The 18,371-nt window shown below is 39.4% G+C and overlaps 1 protein-coding gene across 1 annotated transcript in view; it reads right to left on the bottom strand.

Annotated features, from left to right (window-relative positions):
* syngap1b (synaptic Ras GTPase activating protein 1b) overlaps window positions 1–18,371 on the bottom strand; it is a 122,206-nt gene that overhangs the window by 74,091 nt on the left and 29,744 nt on the right. The window contains exon 3 of the mRNA XM_061253979.1: window positions 13,299–13,404. Coding sequence (XP_061109963.1) covers window positions 13,299–13,404 — 106 coding nt within the window. The remainder of the gene's footprint in view (window positions 1–13,298; window positions 13,405–18,371) is intronic.

The following is an 18,371-nucleotide window of genomic DNA, read 5'->3' as shown; positions in this document are numbered from 1 at the left end:
TAAGGTACAGGACTGGGACACGCAAGGTCGGTGGTTCGATCCCCGGTGCAGCCACAATAAGTCTAATCAACTGTACGTCGCTCTGGATAAGAATGCCATTAATGTAATGTAATGTCTTTCCGTGATGCACAAAACTGCAGGTCCCAGGATCGCACGAGGTTCTGACTGGCGGGAATATCAGAAAGTACTTCAGCGTAAGGACACCTGCCATCTCTGTCGCTGGATATGCAGCACCAAAACTGCAGTGTCACTGTGTGTGTATGTTCAATTAAGAGCCACAGCTGTGCTGGCATGAAACAGCTCTGTGGGAACACGGCTACAAAAATCACAAAATGGGAGGGCAAGAAAGGACATACTGTACAATTCCATATCAGATTTCTAGAAATTGAACAAGTGTGAGAGTGCCACTGTATTTCAATGTTGCAATAGCTGTGCGGGTGCAAATCTATCTTATGTTGTCGTTATCTACAGTACGTGCCAGTAGTATATCTGTTCATGATCATTTCAGAATAACCTTTTGTTTTTATGTGTATGTACACACAAAAAGGTAATGGTATTCATTTTGTCCAATTTCCCAGCACTGGTCAAAATGAATACCATTAACATTAACATTAACATACAGTATAATGTACAGTACTGTACAAATGTCTCTGTATATTAATAGAAAATAAAATAAAATTTTGCACACTTGTTACCTCATTTTTTATACTCTAGTTAAACAGAAAGTGATGGAATGACACAATATACACTCACTTTATTAGGAACACCTGTACATCCACTTGTTCATGCCATTATGTTGTTATGATGTTGTACTTGAACTGGATATTACCATTTCAGAATTTAAGAGTTTAGACTGCTGTACTAGTGAACTGATAAGAGGAATAATTGGACAAATCTGAGCTTATGAAATATGCACATAGTTGCACAACTAGGAGTATATAGTAGGAGTATATGTGAGCAGTAATTTCTGACAATGGTCAGTGACTGGTACGTGCTTTCTCTGAGATATTTCATTGAATTCACACTGATTTATATTTCACTACATATCATCATTGCTATGGCAGTCATATCATAATCCTGTATATTTATGTATATTTGCACATGGTGATGTTTCGGTTTTATTCATTTAATTGGCTGAAATATTGTGGTTCCTTTAGATTGTATTAGGCAGTCTCAACTGACAAATCAAATTAGCTGTATTTTATGCTATGTATTAATATGGGACAGTCAGTCTAACAGTGCCTGAAGGACTTGAAAGAGTGAAAACATTCAAAAAGGCTTGGAATGAGTTTTGATTATTTCATTGGTGACATGCTGATTCATTAAATGACTGCCCTATGTGCCCCGTTTGGGGCCCATCAAACAAACACAAACTGACATCCTTAGAGAGAAGATTTTGCTGTCAGAAACTACAGTCATTCAATCATGTTAAGCCAGACCCCAATGACCATAACACAATAAAAGTCAGAGCAATTCAATTGAAGTCCAAGCACTGCTCTTGATTTAAAGTTATGTGGCAGTAATCAGATCATTTGACTTATAAGTGATGTTAGTCTGCTCTTCTTGGATTTTTTTCAGTATTAGTGTATCAACACATACATAGTGCAGTAACCTCATTGCATCACTTATGTTCATCTTTCTCTGAAGGTACAATAGGTCATTTCGGACTTCTAATGGTGAAGAGAGGAATAGCAGCAACAAACACCTTCAAACCACAACACTGTTTATCCCTCCCCCTTCTCTGTAAATGCGCTGATGTTGAAACGCCATAGGCTGTGGCAATTAGAACCAAGTTTCACCCAATGAGCTTGAATTATTGTACAGTTATGCAATGTTTTGGTACAGAGTGTCGGGCTGTCAACTGCATATTTTGAAACCCAAATTTAAGCTATAAACACAGGCAGAGGGTGAGTAAACATGTCAGTGAGTATTTCTCAATGATAGGAAGGGATTTACAATTGTAACAATGTTTTAATACAAAAATCTTAGCTGTTGTACCTTTAAAGTACAGTAAATAATAGAAAAGTATGTCCACAGTGGGAAAGTGACTAAATCATTTATTTTTACTGCAAACTTGTCAGTATCACTGCTGTAAGAAGTCAAAGTTTGTGTTTATGCCAGTAAATCATGGAGTACGATGGCTGTTATTCTATTGAAATATTGTTGTGCAGATGTGAAGTTACTCGCTCTGTCATTCAGACCTAAATTGGACAGATGTTTTATGTATGCTCTACCTTCAGTCAACAGATATCATTTTGTCCTATGTGCAATCTCTGGAATCAAGATGTCCTGAATAACCATTGTTAGCTTTAGTTGATATGAATTGTTGTAAACTTGAGAAATAGCTAACATCATATTATCAGTAAATCACCTGTGCCACCAGTGGCAGTAAAACACTATATTTCTACTATGGTTACATCAAAAATGCATACACATAAATTCATCAAAAAAACACCATTAAGCACAGCAAATCACAATGCTATTCACTTCATTCACCAACCTACTGAACAAAGGGAGGGAGTGGGTTTTCAACAAACCTTAAAGCAATTGGATTATTATATCTGTGAAACTCTACTGCAGGGATCATCAACTCTGGCCCACAAATCCAAATCAAGCCCTGGTTTACTTTTCTCCCGGGTAATTAGTGCTACTGATTGGACAGACTGTCTTCATACCTGACTCCCAGGTAAAGGGAGGGTGGGAAACCAGCAGTTCTCAGCCTTGAGGACCTTGAAGAGCTGATCCATGCTCTATAGAATGCCACACTAGATGAGGCTGTGGAGGCTGTGTGACTGGCTATATTAAATTCTCTGAGGAAACTATTGTTCCATCAAAGACAGTGAAAGAGCTCTCAAACGGCGGCCCCTGGATTACCATGGAGCTTAAAATAACATTAATTGAGAAAAAGAGAACACTCCAATTAGGAGAAAAAGTAGATACAAAACTTATCCAGGTCAGGCTGAATAAACAAATGAAAGAGGCACAGAAATATACAGAGAGAAGGTTGAAAATCTGTTTCAAGAGGGGCAGATGAAAGATGCTTGGAGAAGGATAAAGATCCTTTCAGGTCTACCAACAAAGCAGAAAGACCCTGACCTTCAGTCAGAATAGTGCAATCAGTTTGCTGAGACTCTACAGCAGGTAACTGCTACTGCAGATTTGACAAATATAACTAACTGATGATGAATGTCAATATGTTTATGAAAAGGGTCAAATCAACACTAGAACCATTACAAAATAAATTACTTGGAACAATATAAATACTCACAAAATGTTCGGGCTTAGCTAAAACAATTGCATTCTTGAAATCCTGAACAAATACCGCTAAACAGTTTTTATGGGTTAACGTTAGTGCGAACGTTAGGTACATCATACTGACCTCATACAGGTGTCAAAAAAGGCTAACACACTAGCACTTATTTCTTGTATGTTTTATCGCCACTGCTGTGAAGTAAAAAAGTGGACAAACTACATTGTCTGTGAGGTCCAGTCAACATGAGCTATCTTGTATTGCAACCATTTCATTGTCAATTAGCTCCAGTCTTTTGTGATCAGTTCAATCCCTCACTCAAGGTGCACACAGTACCAACTCTGTGAAAGTCATATATCATATCCCCGTGCAAAAGACAAAAAATTCAGCAGCATTTAATGGTTCAGAAATTACAGAACATGCATATTAACCCTCATGTCATCATATGGGTAATGTTCTTCTTGACAGAAAGATCTCAGTGGGTCTTATACAAAGGGCCAGTGTAGTAATACCAAATACTACCAACCAATTCCAATAATGGGGTGATGCCATTTTTTTTTTTTTGAAACCAATTGTAAGTTTAAATATCTGGTCACAATTATAGACAAAAAACGGACATTTGAAGCCATTTGTCATTGAGTACAAACTAAAACTGTTCTTCCTACACAGAATCTCCTCAAATTGAATGTCATTCAGTGAGTACAGTAAGCATTTTACACCTGCTTTGTTTAATCAGTACTGTCCTTCAGTCTAACACTTTGGTTGGGCTCAGTAATAAAGTCAGACAAACCAAGCTGGAGAGGGTTCAGCCGTGATGCTAATCCAGATCACTGACGATGTGGATTCATATTCCACTGGGACATGAACAAGGCCTTCCTTCTCAAGTACTGCCATGCAGGAGGTCCACTGATCATTCTGGCTGATGCAAGTATGTCCATCACAAATCGCCATTTGTTCCAGACATCCTATTACCTAGCGCCTACTACACACCATCAAAGAAACTTGGATGGACCACCATCCCAAATTCCATTCTGAGCAAACAGCACCACCCCTTTGTATCAGCTTGTCTTCTAAATGAGCCTAGAGGAGCCTAGAGCTGGGGCATGTATTCTGCAGTACGGCTGATTTGTTCCAGGTGCAGATTTGCCGGCTGGTGAGAAGAATGAATTTGAGGGTTACAAAGTGGACGCTTGTACTGTTACATGAGTGTAGTGGGGGATGATAATGGCTCTCAACAGTCATTGCAAAATTAGCACAACATCCCCAGAGAAAGGCAATTTATCACATCACTCCAACTAGAGAATATTAAATCCAATATGCCCTTTCACCAACAAAGCTCCCAAAAAACCAGACACAATGCATCAGCATTAGCCAAAATTAGCTACAGTACTGGGAGCTGAACGGACTAAATACCTCTTGTGAGAGACACTGCAATGTCTCTCAGTGCCATCAGTCCCTTTCGATGCAAGATTTTTTCTATTCAAAATCCTATCGGCAGCCAATGCCATATACTACTCCCCCAGCAGAAAAGCTCATTTCTAACATAACATAAAACAAAAGCAGCCAGTGAGGCTCTGCACTACTTCAAAAACATGTTTATTGTAATTCTTTCAAAGCTTCTTCTCCAGAAATGAACATTAAGTTCTGCTGCCTGTCTCATCAATGAGCCATTGTACATTACAGCAATTCATTCTTGATCAATACAATCCCACAAGACAGACTTTTATGCCAAATGATTTACTCAACTGCTCCATTCTTTGAGTAACAGGGGGAGCGAGACAGCTACGTAGTATTTAGGGCAGTGGTGTATTTTGAGGAAAAGAATCCAACATTGTAATGCTACATGTGTATTAAATCTTGCAGGTCAAACCACTCTGCTTCTTGTCCTTCAGCTGGGAGTCCCCTCAGTGGTAAAACATTCCTGTGCAATCTGTTGCGGGTAGTGAGATATGAACGTGAAGCTATTGCAATGTTGCCCTGGGGAGTTTTTTCTTAATGTGGAATAGGAGATGACGGGAATCGTGACCTGGCTGCCTGTACTTGATGTGACAGAAATACTGCCTAAATAGCATAATATCCAACTACATTCTGTTGGGGGGAAAGCATTGTAGTCACAAATAGGAGAAAAAAACTAATGACTGCAGCATTGTTACTAATTATAACAAGTAACCACTCAGCACTGCCATTTGAAGTGAAATGAGGTTACTGGTGGAAAAAAGATTGGAGAAAATCCCTTAAAACCCCACAACCTGCCGTATCAGTTAAGCTCTTCATATTTCAAAGCACATACTGTTTGTACAAGCAACTAAGAACAGAGGTGAATGTTAAATCATTCACTTTACACTTCTTCTTCACTACCTTTTTACATCACATTATTGGCATTTGGCAGATGCTCTTATCCAGAGCGACGCACAGTTGATTAGACTAAGTAGGAGACAATCCTCCTCTGGAGCAATGCAGGGTTAAGGGCCTTGCTCAAGGGCCCAACGGCTGTGCGGATCTTATTGTGGCTACTTCGGGTTTAGAACCACTGACCTTGCGTGTCCCAGTCATTTACCTTAACCACTACGCTACAGGCCGACCCAACCTTCTTGCCATGATATTGGCAGCATTCAAGAACAACCCACAATGCTGTGAGTTCACAGGCTTATGGGCCACAACCATTTACTCAGAAAATGAGCAGTGTCCTACATAAACCGAAGCTACTTAAACAAAAACCTGGGATCCACTTAAATTGGTCCAAATCACTTAGCCGGCACATCATTTCAGCAAATTAAAGAAACTCTACCCTTGGTTACACTGAGGAAAAGGAAAAAGCCTGCAAGCTGTTACAGCAGTTGTTTATGTGAACTGACAAACACACAATAGCTCTGGAAGACATAGGGGAGGCTCTAGAGCTGGCTTGAGAACATGAGTGCAGCATCTGGATAAAGCCTTGCATTCTAACCCACTAGACATACCTACAGCAATGCACTGTCAAGTTCTTTGTGTAAGACAACAACATCATCTCAGTAAATCACATTCAGTGTGAAGAGAGAGACATTCTGACATTCACCGCCACATAGAAACTATAGTAACAATCATTTGTGATATTTAAGAAGCAAAAAATAGAGGCATGCAATTTTGCTCCAACATCAGTCTTTACCAAGTGCTCCTGAAAATTTGCCGGAGGTTTAATTTTTAAAAGCCTTTAATTATGTCCTCTGCTATGATTGCATAACCAAAAAGAATGCTGAAGCAATTGTCTTGCAGAATTAAATATAAAGTATGTTCTTTTTCCACTAGTCTCTTAATCATCATAACTAGAGTTCATAGAAAGATTCAGGAGATAATTTTGTGAGACAACCCCTCATGCTATTAAATTAACTTGCTGTCCCTGTAGGTATACATCACCATGTTTCCAGCATGGCTCCATGTCACCAACTTCTACTTAGTTCTATTTTTTTTTTGTATTCTTCTTTTATAGATTTCCAAATGAGGGCTCAAAAGCTGGTTGTCCTCATATGGCAAGCTGCAGTCCCAAACTCCATACTCCAACCCCAGGAGGGAAGGCATTAAAAAGCATGAATATCTGAATGAACTAAAATAAAATCTGAAATTGATTAAATAGTACTTCATGTAATACCTCCATAATACCTCTAAAAGACCCTGTTCCCATAAATGCATGGATGGATAATTATTCCATTTTATTTCTGTTGGCCAAAACGTCCTTTTAATTAATGATCACCTCTATGTAGGACAACCCCTACAACCCAGTATTATGTGTTTTGCCATGCTTTTTACTCTTCTATTTGTGTATAAACTACATATCATTATGAATAGTTTTGGCTGCCAAATGACCCCTTGTAAACCATTTAGACATGGCTATGGCTGTAGTTTCTCAGTACAGTATGAAAACACAGATACTCAAAGAGAAAGAACAACTCTTTGTTTCCTTCTATATCTAGTGAATATACACCCAGTGATATCCCATGTGAAATGCTGCCACAAGCCAGCTAACTAGTGCTGAATTTGTATTCAAACCAAGTTCAGACACAAGGCTGCACGATGATTCAGCATGTCTCCAGAAAGACAGAGCACAGCTTTGGAAGGATTTGCTGTTCTTTCAGACACGGAATTATGACTTCATATTCTCTGTAGAGCTGTCCTCACAGTCAATATTATTATTTAGTTACTTGCAGAATGTCCCTAATTAAGTCAACTTACAGAGAGCTTATAATACAGCATATATTTATACATACTTAAAGTTGTGATAAATTTGATGAAATGAACAAAAAAATCATTAATCATTTTCTAATTCAAAATATGCAACGGTGGACAGCTCAGTTCACCACTGATGCAGAATACTGGAGTGCGTAAGCAGAGTATCAGAGGTGTAATTAAGGGGTTGCCATTACAGTGGTGGAAGGTGAGGAAGTAAATGGCACAGAAGTTTGTGAGGTGAGGGAGGAGCCGTCAGGCACTGGAGAACAGACAATTACTGTAGCTTTTTTGCAAATGGAAGAGATTATGGTTTGTCCTGAATTGGTGCCATGTACATTTTATTTTCCAAAGAGCACGTTGATGCACAGTCAAAGGACATTCAAAGTACACATTCAGTCTGTAGCCAATTTCATCCCATCAGCTTTACATATCAAGCTAGAATTCAATTCTGTCATAACATGCATGCAAGCTCCAGACATGTTTTTTAATTAAAATAATGGGATAAAATGGGAAGGTTCATTATCTAAATGGAATGTTAAAGCCACATCCATAAACAAATGGAGCACAGATCTGAATGCACTGACTGGTATTCTTTTGATTTATGCAGCACTGTTTTAAGCTAGTCTTCAAACATCTCATGAGAGCATAGACAGCGACAATACAGGAGCTTTGGTATAGACCATTTCAAACTTTATGAACAGCAGACATGACGTCATCCTAGAAAACTTTCATTGTGTGGGGTGTTTTGATTACAAGTTTGCTAATACCAGATACCTCGTGTAGAAATCAGAGGCGATGTTATCTATACAACTGTCTGAATCAACATTTGGGCCATGTTTTTCACAGGTAGATTGCTCCCTGCAACGTGAAACAAACTTACTGTTTTTTATTGTATTGAATTACATTACTTTGTGTGAACTTTTAAAACTGGTAGGTGTACCCCCTCACATGATTAAATCTAACATTTCACTCCCAGTATTTACAGTCAAATTGCAGTACTGGTATGGTATGTCCCAGAAATGTCATTATATTACGTAATCATAGGCAAGGGTTGAATGTTGATCATAATAAAAACTATTAATCAAGCTCTGGTTATATTTTCATAATTGAGCCAAATATATGAAAACTGTTCCCGCTCCCCCCCTACCGAAAACAGCATGTTGAGATAGTTAGCCAACTTAAAAAAATGTAGCTAACAAAGCTAGAAGCATTGCTAAAAGCAATTTATCTGCACTAAAGGCTACACTAACTTACATGCTAACTTAGCATTATTTAAAAGCACTCTCTGCAATGAAGCTGCTTCGTACTTTTTTAATGCGTAGCTCTATATGACTAAAATGTTCAATATATGACTAAAAGTAAACTTAGCTGGCGGCAAAGATAGTTAATGTAAGATAAATGGATTTTTTAAAAACCAACAAGTAATGAAGTATCCTTGCTGATCAACAATAGGAAGACTAAAAAATAAGCATTTGTCACAACGGCTAGAAAGAAATCGAGCCTGACCGGAAGTTTATTAGGAACAGATTAAGTTGCGCTGGGGCCTTTGGTTGCAATGTTTATGGAGAGTTTATGTTTTGCCATTCTCAAAACAGAAGCTAGATATGTACAATGTGTTCTCCAAAATGTGCTTTTCTAAAATAGAAGGATGCCCCATTCATATTCACATGGGAATTGTAATCAAAATACGTACTGTCCCCTCAAAGTATTGGAACAGCAAAGCCAATTCCTTTGTTTTTGAAATACACTAAATAAATTTGGGGTCGAGATAAAAAGTTGAAGACAAGAGTCCAGAATTTCAGCTTTTATTTCCTGGTATTTACACATAGATGTGTTAAACTACATAGAACATAACACCTTTGGTATCAGACCACCCATTTTTAGGTGAGCAAAATTATTGGAACAGAGAGCATTTAAGTAAATGAAAGTAAATAACACTTAATATTTGGTAGCATATCCCTTGCTTGCAATAACTGCATCAACCCTGTGACCCATTGACATCACCAAACTGCTGCATTCTTCTTTTGTGATGCAGCCTCTTTCGTTTGTTGTTTGTTTGGGGGGGTGAAATGCATCCTAAATCAGGTCTGATGACTGACTTTGTTAGTCTAAAACCTTCTAATTTTTCTCCCTAATGAAGTCCTATGTTGTGTTGGCTGTGTATTTTGGGTCATTGCCTTGCTGCATGATGAAGTTCCTCCCAATTAGTTTAGACGCATTTCTCAGAAAGTGAGCAGACAGAATATTTTTGTAGACTCCTGAATTCATCCTGCTACTACCATTATGAGTTACATCATCAATAAAGATTGAAGACATGACACTTCCTCCACTGTGCTTCACAGATGAGCTTGTATGTTTTGAATCATGAGCAGACCCAACACATGGAGGGGCGACATGGCTCAGGCAGTAAGAGCAGTCGTTTGGCAGTCGGAGGGTTGCCGGTTCGATCCCCCGCCCGGGCTGTGTCGAAGTGTCCCTGAGCAAGACGCCTAACCCCCAAATGTTCCTGACGAGCAGGTCGGTGCCTTGCATGGCAGTCAATCGCCGTTGGTGTGTGAGTGTGTGTATGAATGGGTGAATGAGAAGCATCAATTATACAGTGCTTTGGATAAAGGCGCTATATAAATGCCAACCAGATCCCTTCTTCTTTGGCCTATACATCACTTTGCCAGAGCTTAATCTCATCAGTCCATAAAACTTTGTTCCATAACTTTTGTGGCTCATCTCTGTACTTGTTTGAAAACTGTGAGTGGTTTGCATCTTGTGGTATAGTCTCTATATTGTTGCTCTCTAAGTCTTATTCGAACAGTTGATTGAGATACCTTCACCCCTGCCCTGTGGATTTGTGATGTCACTGACTGATGTTTTGGGGTTTTTCTTCCCAGCTCTCACAATGTTTCTGTCATCAACTGCTGTTGTTTTCCTCGGTCGACTTGTTCGCTGTCTGTTGCTCAGTACGCCAGCGGTTTCTTTCTTTATCAGGACATTCCCAGTTGTTGTACATGCTATCCCCAATGCTTGGGCAATGGCTCTGATTTCCCTTATTTTCTATGGCTTGCTTTTCTCCCAAAGACAGCTCTCAGGTCTCCATGTTGGTTTATCTTTTCTAACATTCTTCACAGGCAAAGCCCAAGGCTAAATCCAAGAGTAGACATTCAGAACTATTTATTGTTTAACCAATCTAACAGATTGGGTAACAAGAAACACCTGTCAGTCACATGTTCCAATACTTTTGCTCACCTAAAAATAGGGTGGTCTGATACAAAAGGTGATAAATAAAAGCTGATCTGTCATCTCATGTATGTCTTTTGACCGCAAACGCAATTGTCTTCAGTGTATAGCAAAAACAAACAAATTGACCTTGCTGTTCCAATACTTTTGGAGGAGACTGTATATATATATATATATATATATATATATATATATAATATATATACAGTGGTGTGAAAAAGTGTTTGTTCTTTTTTTTTGCATGTTTGTCACACTTAAATGTTTCAGATCATCAGACAAACTTAAATATTAGTCAAAGACAACACAATTGAGATCTATCAGTCTGGAAAAGGTTATAAAGCCATTTCTAAGGCTTTGGGACTCCAGCGAACCACAGTGAGAGCCATTATCCACAAATGGCGAAAACATGGAACAGTGGTGAACCTTCCCAGGAGTGGCCGGCCGACCAAAATTACCCCAAGAGCGCAGCGACGACTCATCCAAGAGGTCACAAAAGACCCCACAACAACATCCAAAGAACTGCAGGCCTCACTTGCCTCAGTTAAGGTCAGTGTTCATGACTCCACCATAAGAGACTGGGCAAAAATGGCCTGCATGGCAGAGTTCCAAGACGAAAACCACTGCTGAGCAAAAAGAACATTAAGGCTTGTCTCAATTTTACCAGAAAACATCTTGATGATCTCCAAGACTTTTGAGAAAATACTCTGTGGTCTGACGAGACAAAAGTTGAACTTTTTGGAAGGTGTGTGTCCCATTACATCTGGCGTAAAAGTAACACCGCATTTCAGAAAAAGAACATCATACCAACAGTAAAATATGGTGGTGGTAGTGTGATGGTCTGGGCTGTTTTGCTGCTTCAGGACCTGGAAGACTTGCTGTGATAAATGGAACCATGAATTTTGCTGTCTACCAAAAAATCCTGAAGGAGAATGTCCGGCCATCTGTTCGTGACCTCAAGCTGAAATTAACTTGGGTTCTGCAGCAGGACAATGATCCAAAACACACCAGCAAGTCCACCTCTGAATGGCTGAAGAAAAACAAAATGAAGACTTTGGAGTGGCCTAGTCAAAGTCCTGACCTGAATCCTATTGAGATGCTGTGGCATGACCTTAAAAAGGCGGTTCATGCTCGAAAACCCTCCAATGTGGCTGAATTACAACAATTCTGCAAAGATGAGCGGGCCAAAATTCCTCCACAGAGCTGTAAGAGACTCATTGCAAGTTATCGCAAACGCTTGATTGCAGTTGTTGCTGCTAAGGGTGGCCCAACCAGTTATTAGGTTTAGGGGGCAATCACTTTTTCACACAGGGCCATGTAGGTTTGGATTTTTTTTCTCCCTTAATAATAAAAACCTTCATTAAAAAACTGCATTTTGTGTTTACTTGTGTTGTCTTTGACTAATATTTAAATTTGTTTGATCTGAAACATTTAAGTGTGACAAACATGCAAAAAAATAAGAAATCAGGAAGGGGGCAAACACTTTTTCACACCACTGTATATATATATATATATTTTTTTTTTTTTGGTTTTTACAAAAAAGTATAATAAAAAGTATTCCCATTGCATCTTCCCTTCCGACATAGAAAGGGAAGGGATTTAATAATACTTTCTGAGGAAGAAAATAATCGATTTGTTTAATATATCAAATATCAAATATAAATGGCCACAGTTATTAAGAATAATCACACAACTTGTTTTATTTCGAAGTCATCAACTTTACAGAGGAACACTATCCCTGGTGGCAATGGCGTCAGATGAGCTGCTGTTGGAATTTGGGCAAGACCTTTCAAGGCTTATGACACATCATCACTGGCTAGTTAGTTGTGAATTATACTGTATGTACTTTATGTGTGTACAGTAAGGTCAAGTCCATTGAAATTAGAGTATTACTAGAGTGTTAGAGTATTACTGGATGTGGATATATTCTATATTCTATTCAGATTCACAGATGATCAGTATCAGTCAACATGTTAATTTATTTACAGGTCATCGGTCTCAGTCAGTAGGCACTCTTTGCTGTTCCCTGAGCACCAACACATCACATCCTCAGCATAAACACCAGTGTAAGAAACCCTGCACAGTGCCAGCAGAATGCCAGTGTGTGCAGTAAGATTGTCAGTTCCACAGAGAAAGCACACTTACTCAGAGGATCAGAGAAAGTCTGCATCGCTCCAGGACAGTGTCAGTGCGTAAGGTACAGTACATTGGTTTCATAGGAACTACATACTTGTCAGAACTGTGTTTGTCCATTAACATAGAATATCCAGATGTTCAGCTTGATATTGTTTACATTGAAACTTCTGATGCTGTACTGTTGATGCCAAAAAACACCAAATGTATGCATGTATTGAATATTCAAGTAGGGGTGTGACCAAACACAAAACTGTAGAAATAGATGTTCTGTCCTCGGGCATGCTTCCTTATAAATATTCATAAACTGTAAAGTAGCAAATTAAAATCTGGTTTCCAGCTGGAACCTCTTTGAAAAACTTAGTATAGAGGACAGAAAGGACGCAAGAGCTTACCATCTTTTCACTATAGAAGATCTCTGGCATCAGTCTACGAGTCCTGAATGGGCCATGCCCAATTCCGTGAACATCAGCGCCTCACTCACCGATCTCGGGGTGTTGTCTCCCCTCAACAGGCACGCTGACCGTCCGCCGCAGCAGCTTGTTCCGTTGCGACTCGGAGCGCCGTTCGCGCATCAAGAGAGGGTGAACCTGTGAGCCAAGGGAGAGGGCCGAGAGAGCATGAGCACGCACAGGGGACACGCTACTTTGCACACATGTGCATACTGTCACATGCTCATACAGCAGGCAGTCATAATACAGGCCCTGGAGAACTGCACTTAAGGTAGTTTGCCTTCCGCCTGAGCTCTCAAGGAACATCAAAAGAGTTTTGCCTATAGAAGTCCTGTACATCTAACAGGAATGTTGGATGCCTCAACTTCTCTAGGCCTGGAATTATATAATACCAGCATGTAGTCAACTGTAGTACGGTTTGGATCTGATCTAGACAGCAGTGTAGTTGTTTGAGAATTTAGCTTGTAGCTGCAAGAAAATGGTGCATTACAGGACAAATCAGTGTGACGTCACAACAGCAAAGAACTTACTTCAGGGTGGTTAACGGATCTGGTTCTGCTGCTCTTCCTGACGTTGAATAATATGAATAGTGTTTTCTGTGTCATTTAACCAAGTAAATGTTGGAATATAAAAATGTTTTTGAAAATTGAACGAAATAGTTTTATTTATAAAATCTATATGATGTGGTCTAGCTAGCTATTGTAACGTTAACGTTAGCTGTCAGCACCCCCCTAACGTAGTAGCTAACGTTAGCTAGCCAACATCATTAACATGAAAAACCAGTGCAAACTAGCTAGCTAGCGTTATTGGAAACCCTATTACAGTGACATTACCAACAGGCAATGTCAAATTTAACATTTCATCATTTCATGTTTGTAAACACATTAATAAAACAAAACAGACTATTTCTGCAAATGTGTAAGCTAATTAAATGTTTTCCTATATCAGCACATCTGCTTACTGAAGTAGTCTATTCTTCCTTGATAAATTGGCAACTTCAAACTAATCACACATCCAGTCATATGCTCATGCACCCATGAGCGAAGGATCTGTAAATTTACAGACCTAACTTTGGATGTGACCAACAATGACTGGGTTGTCAGAATGGAAACATTATTATTATAATACTGTATATGGATTAGGCCGGCATCCTACACCTGCAAAACATTATCAGTACTGTCATTCATTATTCAAATTAATATTGTCATATCCTGTCCTCCAATTCAAATACAAAGCAAAAATATGGATGTGCATCAAACCACTAAATTAGCATTAGCATGAAACAGAAAAGCTTATAGAGTCAGCTCTAGAAACAGCAATGCAGCTACACGCCACTTACATCTTAGCTTAAAGACAATGATTCCACCCACTAGTGCTTAGTGAAATGTAGCACACAGATTTAAGTTTAATTTAGGTTTAATTCAAGCACTTGCCCTCCTACTCTAAACACAGATATACAGAGTATAGATACAGAAAATATCTTATGAAAAGCTATGTATTTTGTGAAAATATAAGGTACGTTTATTAATATTATTGCACTAGCAGTAAACTGTGTATCAAGACACAGAGAAGGGACTAAGTTTCTTCCATGTTAAGGCAAGTCAACTTGAGGTCCTAAGAGAGGCCAATGTCACAAAGGAAATTATTGCACTAGTCTAAAGCTGCACTGAGAGGGAGAGCCCGTCAGTCATGCATGCTTGTTGTATTGTACACACACTCTCCGTAGAGTGCTGTCATCAAATATAGTGAGAGCAGGAAGTGACAGATCAGCCTGATCAATAAAAAATAACTGTAATAAGTAGTCTATTAGGCTGGTCCATCGGGTCCAGCAATTATTAATCAAGGTATTCAATTTCTCTGTATATTATATTCATGACAGCCTCTATGTAGATAACAGTGTCATTGTTGCTTGTAATGATTTTGGCTTATACTTCAAAAACTCACCCTACTGCTACCATTCTTATCCCTATTCTCATAAGTGTTCGGATTGTTTTTTTTTTTGTTTTTTTTTTATACTGTACATAAAATCATAATATTACAAAGAAAATACATTTTTTGTTCATTGGTGAAACTGAGGTAAAGCATTCTTGTTGGAGCAAAGCACATATCAGGATCGGTGAATGCATGGTAAGTCCAAATACATTTTTTTCTTGTTTTTCATTTGAGTTGAATCTTTGGTGGCCATTTACATTTCTTACTAGAGGCACACAGTGTCCATTTTCCTTCCAATAGGTTTGCAGAACACAACATCCTCAAGGCTGGGGTAATAGCCCACTGCATGTCACTCTCTTTGCAAAGATTCAATGGCGGCATGGCTTGAGTGACCAACTCTGTAATTGAGCTCATTATCATGGTTTTCCACCGTAGTTATCATGCTTGTCCAGCCCTCTGATGTGCTGCAGAGGTTGCTGAGTGCGACTGTTGGAGCACACAATAATTTCACACAATCTTTACTCGTATGTTTTGTTTTTGTATAGCCTAAACCTTGTAGTGAAAGGGTTGACTATTTGAATATGTTATGTAAAAAGGGTAGGTATAATAAGCTAAAGTTTCAGCCTACACCATTTCAGTCAATATTGTTATTAATTATTTCTATGTGCATCCATTATGTAAACATTCTTATTAAGGATAAATAAATTACTACTACTACTAATACTAACAACTGGCAACTGTGGTCCTGACAGTATCTTTAATTACTTTATTAGATCAAGTGTTACAGTAGATGTAGTCCAACGAACATCATTTCAATGTATGTTCTTGTTTCAGGACACAAAAGAAATCTGCAAGAGAGCTGTGTTTAATCCTATGGGCAAGTTTTTTCCAGTTCTCATTATCCTGAGTCGTGGCTCTCAACTGAGCGGTCAAAAAGTTGCTTGGCTGGCTCAATTAAACCAACAATCTGTTGAGTTAGGTAATTAGATTCTCAGATGGCACAAAAGTATGTGCGTTCTCCTGGCCTGGCTTCTGGGAAATCCCAGTGCACAGATAGAGGACATAGTGTTGAAGCATATGAGCTCTTCTCCAAAAAAGAAAGCCCATTACTGGAACCTCAGGCTATCTTGGCAATTCTGAGTGCCATGCAGAGAGGCCACATGTTTTGCTTATTTGGGAAGACTTGGCAGGGGAGTCAATCTTGATTAAAATGACTTCCAGTCTAAATAACCTAATGGGTATCTGTGCTGGTATGGAAATCAGAAGTTCTTGCTCATAAACACTGAGCCCTAAGCATATAGAAAAGTCTCAACTTCAGTAACTGCTGTGGTAGAGAAAATGTTTCACGGTATTGAGTGATTCAACCTTTTGTGTAACAAGAAAATCTGCTAGATCATAGGAATAGGGTGTCCATCCCTGAATAGCCACTTAATTTAGTGGCTGAGTGTCCTATATACCCAGTTCTCTGTATAGCTATTTCAGAGTATATTGCTGGCAGTGTATAGCCTCCTGGTTGGGGAACTTGAGTTTGATTCCCCAGTGGGGTGCTGCTGTTGTACTCTAGACCAGGGTACCTGAATTGTTTCAGCAAATATTCAGCTATATAATTTGATTATATATAAAATGTTAATGTAATATAAGTTGACAAGACCAATACATTACAAGGGGTAACATTAAGTCATTATTGAAGCCTGCCTCCTTGTTCTGCTACAATGTTCCAATATTCACCTGTCAAAGTGTGATTTTTTCAAGGCTACTTTCCTTCCATTGCATGAGAATGGCTGCACAAAAGACTCAAAATGGAAAAAGATCTACCATTCCCCAAGCCTAACTCGCTTCTTAGCCAATGCTTATAATTTAAGCTGCTGCAACCACAGAAAAACACGTTTTCCAAAACAGGTTTGACCTATCGGATCCATGAGAGAAGAGCCAGGCCGCGCCAGATTGAAAGAGGAACACCTGTGCCCGATTTTAGGGCAGGTTGCATTCCTTACAGCGCAGCTTCCTGTGAGAACAGCTGAGGGACATCCTGTTAGGAGGGCTACATGTGTTTTAGTTTGGCCCAAAACACTGGCAAAGAAGCACTCGCTAACTGGTGTTTGAGGTTATCAGTCAAACACAAAGAACATTAACCCTCCCGATTTTTATTTCTGTTATTATTGCAGTGCCCTTCACCTGTTATTTCAAGTGTAGCTTGTCTTTTCATTCTGACCATAAAATAAAAAGAAACCTAAAAAAAGATTACCCTTGCCTCTCAACCTTGGCCCCGGAGGACCATGGTGTGTCCAGGCATTTGCTAGATATACTTAAAGACTTTATTTAGCTAATGGTTGTATTGATTAAACCAATTTAACCACTCTGCCCAATTCCAAGAGTCAAAGTGGCTAGACGAGAGTGAGAAGGGTGGGGGAGGGAATGGCTGGCCTTATAAGACCAGAGTTGATGACCCAAGACATTGAATTTCTTTTGGTTGAATTCAGCTATACAACCAGAACATTCGACCCCTCCGATAAACAGTACCAGAGTGAGGGGGGAAAAGGAGCAATAAATCTGGGCAGATGGATGTGCTTCCTCTGGCAGAGAGAGCTATGAGACCCTGTAGGAAGCCAGCCATATGCCACAGCTGCCTTATTGGGTCCAGCATCTACAGGAAGCAGAGAGGGAGGAGAAAGGCGACAGGTGTGTAATCCATTACACTTTAACAGGCCTAATGGATCACTGCCTAAACCTGTTTCATCAGCACACCAAGTCCCCCGCCCTCTGCCCCTGTCCATGTCCCTTGGCCTAGCATAGGCTGTTACCAGAAAGCCAGAAAACCATTTGTCTTACAGTAGCAGTGGAAGTTTGTTTCAGATGGCATCAAGCACGTCCTGATGGAAGAGTCAAGGCCGGCTGTTGGTCACAGCCAGTGTATGCTGGAGTTTGTCTTAATTATAAAATAAATCTTCCTATTTGCATAATGCGACACGTCTGGACAGAAATACTGCATTTTCTCTGCATGAATCTAATGAGAATATCTTGGCTGGTTACAATAGGTGGTGTATGTAATAGGCTTGGGCAGGCTAAGCCTTCCCACATTTCTAATACAGTAATCCAGTAAATATTGGGTGAGTAGGCTATTCACAGGCTTTTGGGTCAGTCGGTAGAGTCAACAAACTCAACAAGCACAAGCA

Source organism: Conger conger, chromosome 1 (genome assembly GCF_963514075.1).
Source record: "Conger conger chromosome 1, fConCon1.1, whole genome shotgun sequence".
Lineage (NCBI taxonomy): Eukaryota > Metazoa > Chordata > Actinopteri > Anguilliformes > Congridae > Conger > Conger conger.
The sequence above is the reverse complement of the archived record's forward strand: the minus strand, read 5'-3'. Positions and strand labels throughout refer to the sequence as shown.